The following is a 19,021-nucleotide window of genomic DNA, read 5'->3' as shown; positions in this document are numbered from 1 at the left end:
ATTCCCCTCTTGACTTTTTTTCCCTAGATACCTCCACTATTTTGGGTTTTCTACCTATCCAAAATGTTTTTTGGCATGAATGGACCTCTTTGTGCATGGGGCTGGAGGAATGAATGTAAGTTGGAGTAGATGGGACATCCTTAAGGGATCCTCAGGCTCTTCTTTCCATAAAGGAGATCTGGTCAAGGTGAGTGATCACCCCCCCCCCACTCACATGGTCATTTCCATCTCCTTCATAGTTACTACCACCATTCCCTTTGTCAGAAATCATGGTATGGTATCTTTGTTATATTGAAGCTCCTTCATGTCTTTGTCATAGATACTGTGTCCTTATCACAGCCACCACCCATATTCTTATCACAGTCACAGCCCTCCTGCATCCCTGTCATATACACTGGTCCTCCTATGTCACAGCAAGTCACTGGGCCCCTGTGTTCTTGTCACAGACCTTATCTCACTTCCCCATTATAAGCATTTGTCATCCATGTTCATGATCCTACCACGGTCACTAATGCCTCTTCCTCCTTCCTTGTGTTCTCTTCCAGGTGTGATGGAGATTCTCAGTCCTTTGAGAGCCTGTCTCTCCAACTCTTTCATTGCCTTCTTCCTCCTCCTCATGATGCCCAAAATGGCATTAGGTAAGTATTTGCTTCTGTTTACTTGGTTTCTTCAGGCCTAGAACAGGAGCTCTGAAGGCTGACAGTTGAGCCTATAGAGATTCTGTCCTGCCTTATTCTTCATGTTCTCCCAAATCATACACCTGATATTCTCCTAGTCCTTTCTTGGGATTTTCTTAACTTCCCCATTCTCTCCCTGCTAGGACTTTTATCATTATCCTCATAATCTATCCCCTCGTTTTTTACTTCTCTGTCTCTCTGTCTTTCTCTCTCTCTCTCTAATCTTCTAGACTACTTCCTCGCTCCCCACCTAGTTCAAGGTTCCTTTCTTTTGTTCCTTTTATATACTGAAAACTGATCCCCTCTACCCTCTGCTGCTCTCCTCTTTCTGCCTGATTGAACAGGACAGTTCTCAGTGATTGGACCTGCAGGACCTATCCAGGCCTCACTTGGGGGAGAGGCAGAGTTACCATGTTACCTGTCCCCACCTCAGAGTGCTCAGCACATGGAGGTGGTCTGGTTGCAATCCACTCGGATGGTACATCTCTATCGAGATGAAAAGGATCAGTTTGGAGACCAGGACCCTGATTACCAAGGGAGGACGGAGCTGGTGAGAGATGCTATCACAAGTGGGAATGTCACCCTGAAGATACTGGAGGTGAAATTTTTGGATGCAGGAAAGTATATGTGTCTCATTACAGATGGTTATCACCACGAGCAAGCTGAAATGGAGCTGAAGGTCTCAGGTGAAGTGCTAGGCCCAAGACTGGGCATGTTTGTGTGGATATATGGGTGGGTGGGTGGGGACTTCCTTACCAGCTCTGTGATTCTAGGAATCACATGATATCCTAGTTGAAAAGGACTTCCCAGGCCATGTGCTCCAATTCAGAGAGGTCTCTGAATAAGAAATGTCTCTCTACATGCACAGCAGGTACCTATTTTCATTTGGCCTGTATTCTTGGCCCCTCACCTGGTACCTTGTAAATGGAAGATAATTAATGAATGCTTGTTGAATTTAATAGAGCTTCCAGCCTGTACTTAAAGACTTCTAATTAGGAGTCATACTACTTTCCTGGGAGGGGCAGCCTTTTCTACTTCCGGATAAATTTCATTATTAAGAAGTTTTTGCTGACATCAAACTTAAATCATCCTCTCTGCAGTTTTCACCCATTGCTGCTAGTTCTGTCCCAGAGGGACAATCAGAACAGCCTAATCCATTTTCCAAAGCCTAGTTCTTCAAACATGTAAACAATGATCATGCCCTGGCTAAGTCTTGTCTTCCCCAGGCTATGACAATCACCAACTGAAAGAATGAGGATGCTAAACTTTACCAGTTTTGTTTTGGGCACAATCTCAAAGCTGTATGACTCCTAGCAAATCTTTGCAAGGGCTCTAGCCCCTAGACACCCAGATAGTATTTTTTTGAAGTTCACAAGATTGTACCCATCTCCAACTGAGAAGCAATAGCACAGCCAGATCTTCTCAGTGTCAAGCTAGCTCTGAGTGAAAAACGACCCCAAATACCTGTGCCACCAATAGCCCCACAGTAGCTCTTTCTTCTTCTGGAACACTAGTCACAAAAGAGCAAATTTAGACTTAATGTATGGAAAAACTTCCTAGCAATTAGAGCAATACCAAAATGAAAAGGGCCCTATGGGAGGTAAAGGCTGGATGGTCACTTGTAGGGAGTCTTTAGAGGAGATTCTGATCCAAGTGTGTATTGAACAAGACTGGCCTCTGAGCTCCTTCTTATCTCTGAGATCCTCTGAGTATAAACCAATCCCCAAAGTATACAAAATTGGCCCCCTATCCCACTTGCACTCCGTGTGTTCTAATCAACACAGCCTAATGCTGTATCTCACAAATGGGGCTAACTGCAGGTGATATGACCTGCAGGGGAAGCAGAAATTGGTTATGGATATGGTAATGCTTTTGGTAGAAGGGAGAGATTGTCTGCTGTAGGGTGCAAAGGTTGGAGCAGGGAGCAGCCACAAGTGGAAGGGCTGAGAATTTGGCCAGAGCTATGGCTTTGCCCTCTGCTCAGTGGGGGCATGGGAGTAGGAGATGGGGAGAAAAGGTGCTGTAAGGGTTCTCATGAGGGCCTTGGTTCTGATATTTATGTGTAATTGTGTTTTAGGTGATGAACCTGAGACACCGGCTGTGCCGATAGCACCATTTATACTCCTTATTGCCAGTTTGGTCCTGCCTTCTTTAACGTATTTGTATTTGCTTCTGTTTTCCCAAGGTAATTATCAGAGGTACTGGGGAAAGGACTTCCTATCTGATTAATCAGGCATGACTTGTCGGGGAGGGGACAAGACTGTAACCCTGGGTCTTAGGAGCATGACTTTTGCCCAGTCCTTGGTCACCCGCTCTGCGGTACTTTTGGCTCCCAGTCCATGTCCTTCAAGGATGAGTGCATCCCCAAATGCTGCCCCTTAGAACCTTGCTCCTCCTGTTGCAGGCTGAGAGGTTGAGAGGTTGTGACCCCTCAAAGACCAGAGTACAGGATGGGTCGTCTGGAATAAGAATTCACAGACTCAAGCATTCTTTAATCCAAGGTGGCAAAGATTTATTGTTATGCTTTTCAGCAGGCAAGGATTCTTAAAGGATCCTGCAAGAGACTGAGAATGCAGCTAGGGTTTATATGGAAAAGAGCATGGGAAAGAAACGCCAGGAACACTGATGAGGTAATCCAAAGGTGCAGGTGTCTTTGGGAGCTATGAATGGGAAAATACAGGGAATATACTGGACAGGAAGGGGAATGGATCTTTGAAGTCTGGCAAGAGGAAGAGTTCTTGGGCCAGTCAAGGACACCCCTCTCCCTCTGTCTTCATGAGAGAATGCTCTGCAACAAAGGAAAGCTTTCTCACAACTAAAGAATTGGGGGGCTTCCAGATACATGATCTGAGGGCTGGGGCCCAAGCAGCCCAGATAAGGGTCGTGTTGAGGCCCATGTATGAACAACTGCTAGGCACAGTGTCCTTGGGCTGGGGAGTGGTTGTCAGAGATAGTGTTTCTGAGACTAGGGAGAAATTGGGGTACAAGTACAAGCACCCCGTCACTCCCAACTACCAGTGTAGTCACATAACCACATGAAGTTCCTTCCTACACAATCCCCTACTCTCTATTCCCAATTCATGGCTTTCCTTCACTATTCATTCAATTTATATTTGCCATATGAAAATCATGTGTCACTCTGTGATTATTGTTCACTCATTATGGTTATGTCCAATCCTTTGTGACCCCATTAGGAGTTTTCTTGGCAAAGATACTGCAGTGTTTTCCATTTCCTTCTCCAGCTCATTTTTACAAGTGAGGAACCTGAGGCAAAGTGGTTTAAGTGACTTGCCCAGGGTCAGACAGTTACCAGGTATCTGAGGCCAGATTTGAACTCAGCTCTTCCTGACTTTAGCCTTAGCACATTATACACTGCACCATCTAGCTGCCCTCTTCTAGGCCATATTGAAATACAACTATTTCCTCCCTCTCCTTCAGTCCCAATCCTTGAATTGCATAAGGTTGGAGAAGTAGGAGTCTGAATAAGGATCATCTTTGACTCCTTAAAGTAACTTTAAAAAAAACTTTAAATCAAGGAGCATTTTTAACAAACTCCTTTGTACTTTGTTTTTTGGTCTGGGTTGAAGAAATAAGTTATGTTTAGGTAAGACTGTTGCCTTCATGAAGCTAAAATCAAAGTGGGAGTGAGTCATGGATACAAATGTGAGATAAGAACAAAGAGAGGTCCAGGCAATGTATTATGAGAAATCTGAGGAGGGAGAAGTCACTTTTACCTGGTTGTGGGAAGGGGTCAAGAAAGACTTCAAGAAGGCCCTGAGATAGGTCTTGAAGGAAGAATGGACTTAGACAGAGATAAGGGTAGCATAGAGACTGTTCTCACCTCAAGAGTGAAGCAAAGAAAGGGGAAAGGCAGGATGAGGAGGAAGGGCAAAGAGTAGTACAGTTTGGCAGGAACATAGTATACATGAATGAATCAATCAACAAACAAGAAGCATTTATTAAGAATCCATTGTATGTCAGGCCCTGTTATAGGTACTAGGGATAAAAACAGAAAAGGGAAGCAGTCCTTGCCCTCAATGACCTTAAATTCCTGCAGAAGAGACAATACATACCTCATAAACCTAAACACAAGAAATGGAAGATAATTCTGGAGAGGTGGTATTAGCATTTGGTGCTGAGACTTGAAGGAAACTAGAGATTCTAAAAGGTAGAACCTAGAAGAGAGTCCATTGCAGCCAAAGATGACAACCAATGTAAACGTATGGAGATGGAAGGGAGAGTGGGAAGAAGCACAGGAAGGCAAATATGACTAGACTTTAGAGTGTTTGAATGGGAGTCAAATATAATAAGGCTCTAAAGGTGGGGCCAGGTTGTAAAGGGTTTTAGTCACCAAACAAAGGAGTTTATATTTGACCATAGAGGAAATTGTTGTGTTGTTCCATCATGTGTATCTCTTTGTGACTCCATTTTGGGTATTTCTGGGAAAAGATACTGGAGTGGTTTGCCATTTCCTTCTCCAGCTCATTTTACAGATGAGGAAACTGAGGCAAACAGGGTTAAATGACTTGACCAGTGTCACACAGGTGGTAAGTGTCTGAAACTGGATTTGAACTAAGGAAGATAAATCTTCATAACTCCAGGCCCAGCCCTTCATCTACTATGCCACCTAGGGAGCCACTATTTATATTTGGAAGGTAGATATGGTTAGACCTGTGCTTTAGCAAAATCCCTTTGGTGACTGAGTGGAGGATGAATTGGAGAGAGAAGACCTGTGAAGTAAAGAGACCAATTGGGAGGCTATTGTAATAATTCAAGTAAAAGGTGACAAAGGTGTGCATTAAGGGGTGGCTACATGAGCAGAGAAGGAGATTAATGTAAGAGATGTTTGGTGATAGACTTGACAACATCTGGCAATTTATATGCATATATATAATTTATATATATGTATATATATACATACACATATACATATATACATATATATACATATGCATACATATATGTATATGTATATGTGTGTATATATATATATATATATATATATATATATATATATATATATACACACACATATATATCGAGACAGAGACAGAGAGACAGAGAGAGAAATGGGCTGGGGATTACCCTGTAATCTCCAACTCATGTGATGGTGGTGTTATTGACAGGCATAGGGAACTGCGGAAGAGGTGTTGATTTGGGAAGAATGATAAGAGTGCTACTTTTAAGATACTGATTTTGAGATGTTTACAAGAAATCCAATTTGAAATGTCTAAAAGATTGTTTGGTGACACAGTCTTAGTGTCTTAGAGAGAGACAAAGTACAGAGAGATACATAAAGATGTCAGTCATCTGTATAGAAAAAAATAAAGTCATGAGAGCTGATGAAGTCACAAAGATAAAGAAAGTAGAGAGAGATCTGAGAAGAGGGTTCAGAAGAGTCCCCTAGGATACACTGACAGTTAGAAGGTTGGTTACAGATCAAGATATAACAAAGGAGACTGAAGACTGGTCAGTCAGAACCAAGATGGAGCAGTGTCATGAAAATCCAGAGAGGAGAGGGAGGCCAATAGTGTCAAATGCTGCAGAGAAGTTAAAAAAAGATTAAGAACAAAAAAACAGGTTTACGGTTGAGAAAAAAATGGACTTGTCTACTAAGTGATTGTTAATAATTTTGGAAGGAGAAATTTCATTGCAGTGATGAGGTTAAAAACTAGATTTTAGGAGATTTAAAAATGAAATATTTAAGTAGTCTTGAAGGCAAGGAGATACATCTTTTTTTCTGAGAGTTCATGAAATTGGGGAGATATATAGGATAATAGCTTGATGGGAAGGTAGGATGAAATGAACTTTTTTTTAAATTTAGGATTTTATTTTTTCCCAGTTACATGTTGAAAATTTTTAACACTCATTTTTAAAACTTTGAGTTCCAAATTCTCTCCCTTCCTCCCTCTTCTCCTCCCCCCTCCATTAAGAAGGCAAGCAGTTCAATATAGGTTATACACATGTAGTCATATAAAACATTTCCATAATAGTCATGTTGTCAAAGAAAACATAGACCAAAAACCCTCAGGAAAAATAAAGAAAGTAAAAAATGTATGCTTAATTTGTATTCAGATGCCATCAGTTCTTTTTCTGGGAGTGGATAGCACTTTTCATCATCAGTCCTTTTGAATTGTCTTGGATCATAGTATTACTGAAAATAGCTAAATCATTCTCAGCTGATCATCTTACAATATTGCTATTACTTTGTACACAGAACATTTCACTTTGCATCAGCTTATATAAGTCTCTCCAGGTTTTCTGACAGCATCCTGTTCATCATTTCTTATAGCACAATAGTATTCTATCTCAATGACATACCACAGTTTCTTCACCTATTCCTTAATTGATGAGTATCCCCTCAATTTCCAGTTCTTTGCCCCCAGTAAAGAGTTACTGAATATTTTTGTACATACAGGTCCTTTTCCTTTTTGTTTTTGTTATCTCTTTTGGGATATAGACCCAGTAGTGGTATTGCTAGTTCAAAGGGTATGCCTAGTTTTATAGCCCCTTTGGACATAGTTCCAAATTGCTCTACAGAATGGTCGAATCAGTTCACAACTCCACTAACAATACATTAATGTCTCATTTTTCCCACATCTCCTCCACCATCCATCATTTTCCTTTTGCGTCCTATTAGCCAATCTAATAGGTATGAAGTAGTACCTCAGAATTGTTTTGATTTGCATTTCTCCAATCAATAATGAGTTCGAATATTTTTTCATGTGGCTATAGATAGCTTTGATTACTTCATCTGAAAACATATCTTTTGATCATTTATCAGTTGGGGAATGACTCTTATTTTTATAAATTTGACTTAGTTCTTTATATGTTTGAGATACGAGGTCTTTATCAGAGAAACATGCTTCAAAATTTTTTCAGTTACTATTGCTAACTATATTTCCCTCCATCCTATCCCCCCTTTATTATTTTCTCTCTCTCCTTTCACCCTGTCCCTCCTCAAGAGAGTTTTGCTTCTGACTATCCCCTTTTCTAATCTTCCTTCCTTCTATCACTCCCCTCCTCTTATCCCCTTCCCATATTTTCCTGTAAGGTAAGGGATTTCCATACCCAATTGAGTGTGTATGTTATTCTTTCTCTGTGCCAGTTCTGATAAGAATAAATTTCACTTATTTCCCCTCATATCCCCCCAATTCCACTCCACTGTAATAGTTTTTCTTGCTTCTTTTATGTGAGATAATTTATCACATTCCATCTCTCCCTTTCCCTTTCTCCAGTACATTATCCTCTTGCCCTTTAATTATTTATTATTTATTTTTTAGATATCATGCTTCCATATTCAACTCACATCTGTGCCATGTGTCTATCTGTACTCTTTCTATCTGCCCTAATAATGAGAAAGTTCCTATGAGTTACAAGTACTATCTTCCCATGTGAGAATACAAATAGTTTAACCTTATTATGCCCCTTATGATCTCCTTTTCCTATTTATCTTTTTATGCTTCTCATGAGTCTTATATTTAAAAGTCAGATTTTCTGTTCAGCTCTGGTCTTCTCATCAAGAATGGTAGAAAGTCCTCTATTTCCTTGAATATCCATTTTTCCCCTGAAGGATCATACTCAGTTTTGCTGGGTAAGTGATTTTTGGTTGTAATCTTAACTCCTTTTCCCTCTGGAATATCATATTCTAAGCCCTCTGATTTTTAATAGAAGCTACTAAATCTTGTGTCCTCACTGTGGCTCCATAATACTTGAATTGTTTCTTTCTGGCTGCTTCCAATTTTCTCCTTTGCCTGAGATCTCTGGAATTTAACTATAATATTCCTGGGAGTTTTCATTTTGGGATCTCTTTTGGGAGGTGATCAATGGATTCTTTCAATTTCAGTTTAACCCTCTGATTCTAGAATATAGGAGCAATTTTCCCTGATAATTTCTTGAAAGATGATGTTTAGGCTCTTTTTTTGATAATGGCTTTCAGGTAGCCAAAATTTTTAAACTTATCTCTCCTGAATCTGTTTTCCAGGTCAGTTGTTTTTTCAATGAGATATTTCACATTGTCTTCTATTTTGTCATTCTTTTGGTTTTGTTTTATTGTTTCTTGATTTCTCATAAAGTCATTAGTTTCTACTTGCTCAATTCTAATTTTTAAGGAATTATTTTCTTGAGTGATCTTTTGTATCTCCTTTTCCATTTGGCCAATTTGACTTTTTAAGGAGTTTTTTTACTTCAGTAAATTTTTTGTGCCTCTTTTTCCATTTGGCCAATTCTGCTTTTTAAGGCATTCTTCTCCTCATTGGCTTTTTGTACTTCTTTTACCATGTGGCCTAGTCTGTTTCTTAAGGTGTTATTTTCTTCAGTATTTTTTTTGTATGTCTCCTTTGCCAAGCTGTTGACTTGTTTTTCATGATTTTCTTGAATCACTCTCATTTCTCTTCCCAATTTTAGAATTTGTCTAGTGTCATTATTGAAAGATATTTGGAGACAATAGGGGGAGAGCTCAGGCGAGTCCTTGCCTTTACTCCACTATCTTTGCTCCACCTCTGAATATTTTTTGAAGGTGAGGAAAATCTGGGCATATATACAAGCAATAGGATAGGATGTAGGAGAGAGAGAGAGAGAGAGAGAGAGAGAGAGAGAGAGAGAGAGAGAGAGAGAGAGAGAGAGAGAGAGAGAGATGACTATAGTGGCCATCTGCTGGAGAGGATGGGAGAGGATGGGTTTAAAGATTTACATAGAGAGGTTGATCTTGGCATGGAGAAGGGCTACCTCTTCATCAGAGGCTGAAAAAGGAGAAGAGTGTGGAGGAAGGTTTCAAGAAGTTAGAGAGGCTCTCAGGAAGTATTAGGCAAGGTTTTCAGATATAGTAAGAGGTGAAATGTGAAGCCTGAGAGAAGTGAAGGTTTGAAATACCCACTGTAGGAAATGGGATAGATGAATTATAAATTAGTAAAAAAATATCTTACTGTACTGAGGGCACAGTTGAGATTTGATAACATAAATTTGATTTTTAGGAAGATATAGTTTAATTTTTCAATTAACAATACCCATTTTCTCTCTTCCCTTCCCTTCCCCTTATTGAAAAAGAATGAAAAAACAAAACCCTTGCAAAAAAAAAAAGCATAGTCAAGAAAAACAGAATCCTGCATTGGTTCTATGCAAAAATTGATGTCTAAATCGGCTTCCCTGTGAGTCCATCATCTCTCCATCAGGAGGTGGGTAGCATGTTTGTCCATGGGTTGCCTGGATTCATAATTAGTCATTGCAAATAGCATAAATTTTTAGTGGGCTTATTCAATAGTTTTTCTTAACTTCCTCTAGATCTGTTCATCAGCACATGAGTAAGAACAGAAGAGGTAGATGGCGGAAGTAATTTAGAGATGAGGGTTGTTAAAGTATGATAACCATAAGGCAAGGGAAAAGGATGAAAGAGCAGAACACAATGTAATATTTAACCAATTAAAAATAGTCAGGATAAAGAGGAGAAGCTACGGTAGGGGTGATGGCCTGAGAAAGTCCTAAGAGGTGGAAGAACTGGAACTCATGGTAAGGACCAAGGTTAGACTGAGAAGGAAGATCTTTGGAGTGAGAAGGAGTGAGGCATAGACAGAAAGAGTATGATAGTTATGATTTGATTGTGGAATTTTAGAACTCTTTTTTTTTTAGATTTTTTTTTCTTTTTAGGCAATTGGGGTTAAGTGACTTGCCCAGGGTCACACAGCTAGTAAGTGTCAAGTGTTTGGTCTGAGGCCGGATTTGAATTCAGGTCCTCCTGGCTTCAGGGCTGGTGCTCTATCCACTGAGCAACCTAGCTGCCCCCAGAATTTTAGAATTCTTGATCATGGAAGTGGAAATTTGTGAATGATTGCAAGGTCAAACTAATCCTGTTTCTGCCTTTGTAAGGCTGAGTTGGCATGGAGGACTAAGTTATGGGAATTGAGAAGACTGTGAAACTGAGATGCTCCAGTATTTGAAGGAATATCAACATATATGTAATATGCCCTAGTTGACAGGAGTTGGAGTTGACATGAATAATGTGAGCCAAATACTGAACTTTTAGAGAAAGGAGGGAGAATGATCTGGCTAGTAGGCAACTGCCAACCAGTTGAGTTGTGTATTTGGATAGATGAGACTCAGAGGAGGAGAGGATTATTGAGAGTTCTATAGCAGCAAAAAGTGGCAAAGGAAGTGAGTAGTATTTTGACTCTCTCCCAAGGACAAGTGAAGTTGAGCAGTATGAGGAAAGGTACAACCAGTATTGAAAAGGACATTGCAGGAACTCTGTGTCCTCTAGGGAAGGCTAGGTCTCAGTAAGTGCTAGAAGCTGGAAGGAGAAAGAGAGAAAGACATCTATAGTCAAAGCCATTTTGTGAATTAATCAATAAGCATGAAGCAAAGAAAGAAGTCTAAAAGGAAGGAAGGTTTGTTAATTAAGGAAAAGAAATTCTAGACGGCCCAGCGTAAAGGTGGGCAGAGCTGGAGTAATTCACTTTTATACATGCAATCCAGTTTGGAATGCATTTGGGACCATGTTTAATCTCTTAACTTGGCTGGTAGGTTTGGATCAGTAGCTCAAGGTGCTAGGTCTGTTTGAGGCACCGGGTGGTAATCAAATTCTACTTCCCAATTCCAGCTTGTCCTCAGCTTTTCCTTACAAGAGTTTTCTAGGGCAGCTAGGTGGTAGAGTGATAGGAGCTGCGGCCTTGTAGTCAGGACCTGAATTGAAATCTGGCCTCAGACACATAGCACTCACTAGCTGTGTGACCCTGGGCAAGTCACTTAATGGCATTGCCTCATTAAAAAAAAAAAACGAGAGTTTTTCATACCCCTGAGTTCCTACTTGAGGGTTTCAATATTCCAATAACAAGTAGTAATTCTCTTTGGCTACATAGCTCCCCTCTGCTTGAACCTTATCTTCTTTGCCATTTCAGCACAGCCAATTAGACTACAGGCTAAGATGTCAGTACTTCATAAAAAAGCAAAAGTAAAATGTTATAACAATTCTAAACAATCACATTCACTCACGTTAAAGATGAATCTCCAAATCTCCACACCTTCCTGGATTCGTCTATCTCTAACACAATAAAAGGGTAGATCTTTGAAAAATAACCCTTTCAAGTCTCCCAACCTCAAAGTCACAAGGGGAAGAGGAATTGTTACACTATGTTTTAACTTGCCTAATTTCACTGTTGTGAAAGAAAGAGAATTTAATCCCTGGCTCCCTGCCAAGTGACTGTTTCTCTGCTCTGTGCCCTAATAGGTTGATAAGTAAATCAGAAAGCTGGCTCTGAAAAAAAGCCATGTTGCTCTCCCTATAATCTTAACCTCTGCCTCCCTAACTTCTCCCCACATATGACTTCCTGTAGATGATTCAGTTGTTCATGGAATGGCTCTAGGGTCCCCCAGGCCACTCTTACGATAAAATTCATTTGCCTAGATAATAATAGTGAACTCCATATAGCTCTTTAAAGATCTATAGGTTTATAAAATACTTTGTGTATAGTATGTATTTTGATCCTCATAACAACCTTGTGAAGTAGAGTCCCCATTTTACAGAAGAGGAAAGTAAAACTGAGAGAAGTTAGATGACTTGCAGAAGAGTACACCAAAGGGGGAAAGGCAGGGGTGAAGGCAGGGGTGAAGGCAGGTCTTCCTGAGTGCAAGTCCAGCACTCTATCCACTTTATAAACAAATCTTGATTTTGTGGCAGTGTCTGTAAGTACCACTCAGAGCAAATTTCAAACAAATGAACCAAAAGCTTGTCGCAATAAGGAGTGCTTCAAAATCTTTTTTTTAAAATCCTGAGTGTGTAACATCTACATGGCCTCTTATACCCAGAATGTTATCAAAATGTTCCTGAAGCCCAGCCCTCCACTGGATTTCCATCTCTCTTTGGTTTCTAAAGATCTTCCAAATATAGTGGGAAGACAGTTTCAACCTGAAGCAGAAAGCCCCTTCAGACAGGGACCCCATCTGCAATATTTCATGAGCCAGGATGTGATAGACTGAAGATCGTATGGATTTGAAATCCATAGATGAAATCAAATTCAGGATCTCCTTAGTTTCTATATGCCATTGGGCAAGGAAATCACTTAGCTTAGCTGGACTTAAGTTTTCTCATTTGTAAGATGAAAGGGTGGGATAGATAGTCACTATGGCTCCTTCCAACTCTGGGTTCTGTCTGTTTGTGGAGGAAATTTGGAAAGCCTGGAAATTGCTGACCTACTCTGCCATCTTCCCAGAATGCTTCATCTAGGGGCTTCTTTCAGGATATCTTTTCAGGTCAGTTCCCTGGCTATGTGAGATCAATGGACTCCTGGCTGTGACTTTGGCATTTGAGGTTGAAATGATCCTTTGTTACCTGTGGTTACATCATAGATGTCTAGGTAAGAATGGGGTAAGTAGGGTAGCAATGTGATGGAATCATGGGATGTTAATAAACCTCCAGTTGGGTAGTCCCTAAGTAGCCCAGGCCCTGAGGGTCCACTAGTCTTTCTGCAGTCCTGACCCCTTCTATCTCAGTATAGCCTTGGTCTGTACTTTCCCCTGCACCCCCAACTCTGAACATTTCAGACCTGTATAACTCTCAGCCCATGTACTGCCCTGAACTCTGGGTTCTAGTCTCTGCATAGTTCTGGCCCCCTTGTGTCCACCAGTCCATGTGTTGGCATCCTTCCTAGGGATTCCTGACCTTGAATTTCACTGCTGTCTTTGCAAAACTGATTCAAATTTCCTGGTCTTCACACAGCCTTGATTCCCAAATGTGATCTAGTCCCCGTGTAGTCCCGCGTGCTCGATGTTGCCTCCCCCTTCTATATACTTGCCTAAAGCATGGAGGACTGGGACCCATCTAAGTCAGGCTTAATTCAAATAGGATGTGGTACATAAGACATAACTGGAGCCCAGGGAGGGGGTTGGAGAAGGTTCAGAGGGCAAAGGGCCAGAAACAGATGGTCCTAGCCCAGTTTCCCCTAAACATCAGCTCATGGTTCCCTTTTGGCTTACAGGGTATCTTCATGAGCAAGGAGCATTTTCTGATAACGGTAGAGGTATGGCGATAATTATGGTGCTTCTAACATTAAGGACTGTGTCAATACTCTTATTAAGAAGGTTGCTACCCCAGAGGTCTCCAGGGATGACAATGAGGTAATTTCAGGTGGGGCCTGCATTTGACTTAATATCCCCACAGGCAGCTGAAAAGAGGCCAAGTTGAGCCTAGGGGACTTGCATTCAGTTGGGGGTGGGGCTAGATTGGTGTAGGAGTTAAACTGGATGAAAAGGAAAGAAAGAATCAACACAAGGTCAGTGGGAGGCTTGTCTGGAAAGGTTGAGGAAGACTGTGGACTTGCCTAAGACTGGGCTGGGAAAAGGACAGTAGAGGGAGGTCAAAGAGAGGTCACTCTCCTCTTCTTCCCACTCTTCTCCCATTTTCCTTAGGCACTTTTTTCCCCTCTCCTCCCTGCCATCTCCCTCTTCCCTCTTTCTCTGCTTCCTTCTAATATCTCCCTTTTCTGTTTTCCCTCTATACATTTCTCTCTTTCCCCTTCTCTTTCCTTATTCCTCTCCTTTTCTCTATGCATATTCTTCTCAAACAGATGCCTAATCACTGAGGTAAATCAATCTGATCAAGTACATAAGTTTGTTTCCCTCTCTTGTTCCTGTTGGAAATAACCTCTGGTGCCCAAATACGCACAGTAAGTTAGACAGACTCAGGATGAGTAAAGCAGTGAACCTTTAATATACTTCCTGCAGGAAATCAGTGTGGAACTCGAGATGAGCACACACACTACCAAAGGGAGAGCAATCCTTATAACCCTATTTCTGGCCACAAGTCCCTCCTAGCTGATTTTCATAGGTAGAAGTCAGCACAGATCACAGACTTCCTGAAATGCCCACCAGGTTTTCCTTTAGGTAAGTTTGAAGCATGTGCACTCTAAGTAAATCTTAACCTTTATCCTCCTTCCAGCCTCTTTAATCAAACAACCAGTTCCACTCAATTTTAGCTGCTTCTTAAAGCTCTGACCTGGAACTATTTTTCTCTCGATTTCCTTACATGGAAATTTAATAGTTTCTTACCTCTCACATTCCTGAGTGACATCAAGGAGGCATATGCCAATTGCAGGTCTCTAAGCTGTAGTGGGAGTTGGAGGTGGAGTTGTATGGGAGGTGAAACCCCTTTGTTTTCTCTTTCCCAACTAGTGACTGAGGACCACTTCACCCTGCCAGGCTCCCCAGTCCTTGATTTGCTTAAAGCCCTTGACAGTCAGCTCCAGCCCTCTCAGTCACTCATTATCTGCACTCCCTCCCTATGAGTTAAGTTTTATGGCTCATGGTGATCAGTCACTCAGTAAATATTTGTTACGCACCTACTATGTACTAGGCACTTTGCTAAGCCCTGGAGTTACAAAGAATGGCAAAAGACAGTCCTTGCTCTCAGTCTAAGGGTGGGAGGCAACATGCAATCCATTATGTCCAAACAAGTGATATACGAGATAAATTGGAGATAATTAGCACAGGAAAGTCACTAGAATTCATTGGCACGAAGAACATGTTTTCATGAGAGGTGTGATTTTAGCTGGCACTTGAAGGAAGCCAGGGAAGTTGGGTAACTAAGTTGAGAAGAGACAATTCCAAACATGAAGGACAGCCAGTGAAAAACCCTGGAATTGGGATATGGAGTGTCTTGTTCAAGGAACAGCAAGGTCAATATCACTGGATCATAGTAGACATACAGTGAAGGCTATAAGTTGTAAGAAGACTGGAAAGGGAGTGGCAGTTTATAAAGGGCTTTGAATGCCAAATAGAGGATTTTATATTAGATCTTCTTCCTTGCAACCTAAAACTCTGTTCTTCATTCTCACCATCGCCACCATTCACCAATGCTTCAGTTCTTTCCCAGGCCATCCCCCCTATACTAGCTACACTCTTCCCTTCCCTATTCTGACCCTTTGGAAAACCAGTCCAACTCTCCACTTTCCTCTTCTCTTGAGTCCCTTGCCCACTTACCTTACTGCCTAACTTGCCTTGCAAAACCTTAGTTTTGGATCACTCCCACCATCTTGTGCCTTTGCTCCTACATATCTACAGTGGACAGAAGCTGTAGAAAATCACAAAGTCGTGCTTACTGGGTCCACTGTAAATTCGTGTTACATTGTCTCCACTTGGACTCTCCCTGCTGCAAGGCAGTCCTTTTAAATTTCCTCTATTATTTTACTATCCCATTCACCACAGTGGCTCTTCCAAACCTTTTCATCCTTCCACAGGTCTCCCATAGCTAACCCTACCCCCACCCCTCAGCTGAGAACCTAGCCTCATATTTAACTAAAAATTTGAGAGACATCTTTTTTTTACAAAATTTCTAAGAGATCTCTCCTCTCCCTTCTTCTTCATCTTACATCATTCAGATGCTACTATCTCCTCTTTCACCCCTGTCTCATACAAAGAAGTGGCTCTTCTTGACAAGGCAAACCCCTACATGTACAAGTGGTCTCATTCCATTCTGTTTCCTCCCCCAGATTTCCCCCTTTATCACCCCTGCTCTCTCACCTATCTTCAATCTCTTCATATCTGCTTGTTGATTCCTTTTGGCCTATGAACATAAACACATTTCCTCCATTCTCCAAAAACCATTGATCCATCCATCTCTGCTACCTATTTTTATATCTCCCCTCTTTTTTTGTGGCTAAACTCCTTGAGAAGGCAGCTACAATAGGTGCCTATGTCCTTTCCTCTCACTCCTCCTAAATCTCTACAGTCTGTCTTCTCACCTCTTTATTCAAATGAAACTGCTCTCTTCAAAATTACTAGCAATCTTCTAATTGTCATAGCTCATGGCCTGTTATTAAATGTCATCTTTCTTGATCTCTTTGCAGTCTTTGATACTGTTGATGGCTTTTCTTTTGCCTATTGTTGTTGGTCAGTTGTTTCCAACTCTTTGTGACCTTCTTTTGGAGTTTTCTTAGGAAAGATACGAGAATGGTTTACCGTTTCCTTCTCCAGCTCTTTTCATATATGAGGAAACTGAGGCAAACAGGGTTAAGTGACTTGTCCAGCTGTAAGTGACTACTAGTAAGTGTCTGAGGACAGATCTGAACTCATGAAGATGAGTCCTTTTGATTCCAAATCCAGTGTTCTATCTACTGCAGCACCTAGCTGCCACTTTCTTTTGCTTAATACCCTCTTTTCTCTTACTTCCCTCCACATCTTCTGCAATCCTGTGATACCAGCTTCCTGGCACTCTTCACTCCATCTCCTGACACTGGGCATGTCCGCTGACTGTCCTCCATGTCTGAAATTCTCTCTCTTCTCACCTTAGCCTTCCCTGGCTTCTGTCAAGTCCTAGCTAAAATCTACAGATGTCATAATCACCAGCGACTAACACATAGGCTGTGATTTGAGAGAGACTTAGGAGTTGAGGATGGCACTGCACTGTGAACAGCTGTCATGTTCCCTCCTCCGCCCTAGCCCTCCCTGTTCCTGCCAGCTCCTGACAACGTTGATACCCCATGCTTGTGCTGCCTATTTAGTTTAGTCACTTTCCCCTCATTAGTCAGTACCTATGGAAAAGGGGCTCTTTGTCTTCCCCACCTCCCGCCAGGTATCATGCTCAGTAATTACTCCTGTTTTTAGGTGACTACATGGAAGCTTGGGGCAGTGCTGCAGCCAGCTATGGATGATTGATCTCTGAAGGATTTGCAATGCTGAGCCAGAACAGATGATGCCTCATCAAATGCACAAAAATCAAGCTACTAACCTCCTTGACTCTCTCTTCCATTCTAGCCTTGAAGCTTAAGGTCTCTTTAATGTTGCAATAAGAGAATGAGGTTGGAGAAGGGATGATTGCCCTGTTTTCCACCCACACTCCATTATCTATAATTGCATGGCAGCTCTAACTCTTGTGTGTTTATTCTGTCCTGATTTTGCCAAATAAGTTCCCCCCTGCTGGATTTGTCAAGTGGGTACTGAGTGGGACCTTGCAATTTGAAAGGTCTGAAATTCCTGAGTTCCAGTGAGCAATTGGATGTCAAAAGGGACCATTTCTGCATCAGAGAAGAGGCCACCAGATAGATGTCTGACCCAAGCTTGGCATTTGATCGGACAACGTCAGAGGTGAAATGTAAAGTGCCCACATAATATATCCCAAACTGCCTTATAGGGCAGCTAGATGGCACAGTAGATAGAGTGCCAACTCTGAAGTTAGGGAGACTCATCTTTATGAGTTGAAATCTGGCCTCAGACACTTACTAACTGTGTGGCCCTGAGCAAGTCATTTGACCCTGTTTGCCTCAGTTTCTTATCCAAAAAATGAGGTGGAGAAGGGAATACTCCAGTACATCTGCCAACAAAACCCCAAATGGGGTCACAAGTGTTGAACACAACTGAAGTGACCAAACAATGGAAACAAAAACCACCTTATGTTTTGATACAGTTTAAATATTATCCTTCCAGGATATTATATATGTAAGGATGAAGTGCTGAAGCCTGTTCTAAAGACATTGCTAAAACATGTTACTATTTGTCTATTCTTAGCATTCTTTTTTTGTGAGTAGGAATAAACTACTTGTCCCATTGTTGATTCATATGGTACTTTAAATATCTTTTGTACTTCCTCCTTTTGGAGGAAACAGACTTGTAAGAGATAATCTCATTTTCTTTGTCCTTCAGGGAAGAGATTCGTTAGCCAGCCAATGTATATGAAAAAAAGGGACCTCCTCTTAGCAGAAGCCAGGTTACACACAGCTGAAGCTAATTCAACCACATGCTTAGAATAGGACAGAGAGGGGTTAGTGCCCCCACATCTGTTGTCAATACTTCTAGGTTATATGTACTATCTCTTTACCTGTGAAATCAGAGAAAGGAAACCCACCACAGTCACCTGGGGGAAAATAGTCTCATAAACCTCATGACCTTTGACTATTCAGGGAACCACCCTCCTGTGAATATAGTTGTGACCCACTGACTTAGAGGGAGGGGGAGAAATCAGTGGAGCTGGGTATGCCTCTCCTAGGAATCATTGCTGACCCAGTCTCCCACTTTGCTTCCTTCTATGGTGACCCTATGATCAGAATACCTTATCTCCCAGATAAAATCTCCCAGATTTTATCCATCTCTTGATGCACCTCCTGCTAACGCTCTGGCTCATTCATGTTCCATTTTAGGTCTCAGTCTTTCCTTTGTAAGTGTGATAGGACTAGCAGTTTCCTGAGGCAGCTTCCCCAAATTCCTGATCAAGTTCTGATTGGCCCATGATCCCCAATCCAAGTTTCGGTCTTGCGGCACAAAAAGTCCCGGCCATGTGTAGTCAGCACCTCTCAGACACCTGACACCCTGTGAGTCACCATATCCTGGCAACTGACTGACCAGATGCATTTCCAGAGGAGACAAAG

The 19,021-nt window shown here is 41.5% G+C and overlaps 1 protein-coding gene across 2 annotated transcripts; it reads left to right on the top strand.

Annotated features, from left to right (window-relative positions):
* The first annotated feature begins 97 nt into the window (after window positions 1-97).
* LOC110214299 (myelin-oligodendrocyte glycoprotein-like) lies at window positions 98-18,214 on the top strand. Of its 2 annotated transcripts, XM_020995132.2 has the most exons (7): window positions 98-187; window positions 546-638; window positions 1,022-1,363; window positions 2,755-2,862; window positions 12,905-13,021; window positions 13,643-13,781; window positions 17,265-18,214. In XM_020995132.2, the coding sequence occupies exons 2-7, from the start codon at window positions 551-553 to the stop codon at window positions 17,266-17,268; spliced, it is 798 nt and encodes a 265-aa protein (XP_020850791.1). In that variant the 5' UTR covers window positions 98-187; window positions 546-550; the 3' UTR covers window positions 17,269-18,214. The 2 variants fall into 2 exon arrangements, with proteins under 2 accessions (XP_020850791.1, XP_078009993.1); XM_078153867.1 differs by lacking the exons at window positions 12,905-13,021; window positions 13,643-13,781.
* Window positions 18,215-19,021: the final 807 nt, after the last annotated feature.

The sequence above is a fragment of the Phascolarctos cinereus genome, unplaced genomic scaffold, assembly GCF_003287225.1.
Source record: "Phascolarctos cinereus isolate Bilbo 61053 unplaced genomic scaffold, phaCin_HiC Scaffold_4;HRSCAF=312, whole genome shotgun sequence".
Classification (NCBI taxonomy): Eukaryota; Metazoa; Chordata; class Mammalia; order Diprotodontia; family Phascolarctidae; genus Phascolarctos; species Phascolarctos cinereus.
This window is presented reverse-complemented; position numbering and strand designations above follow the sequence as displayed.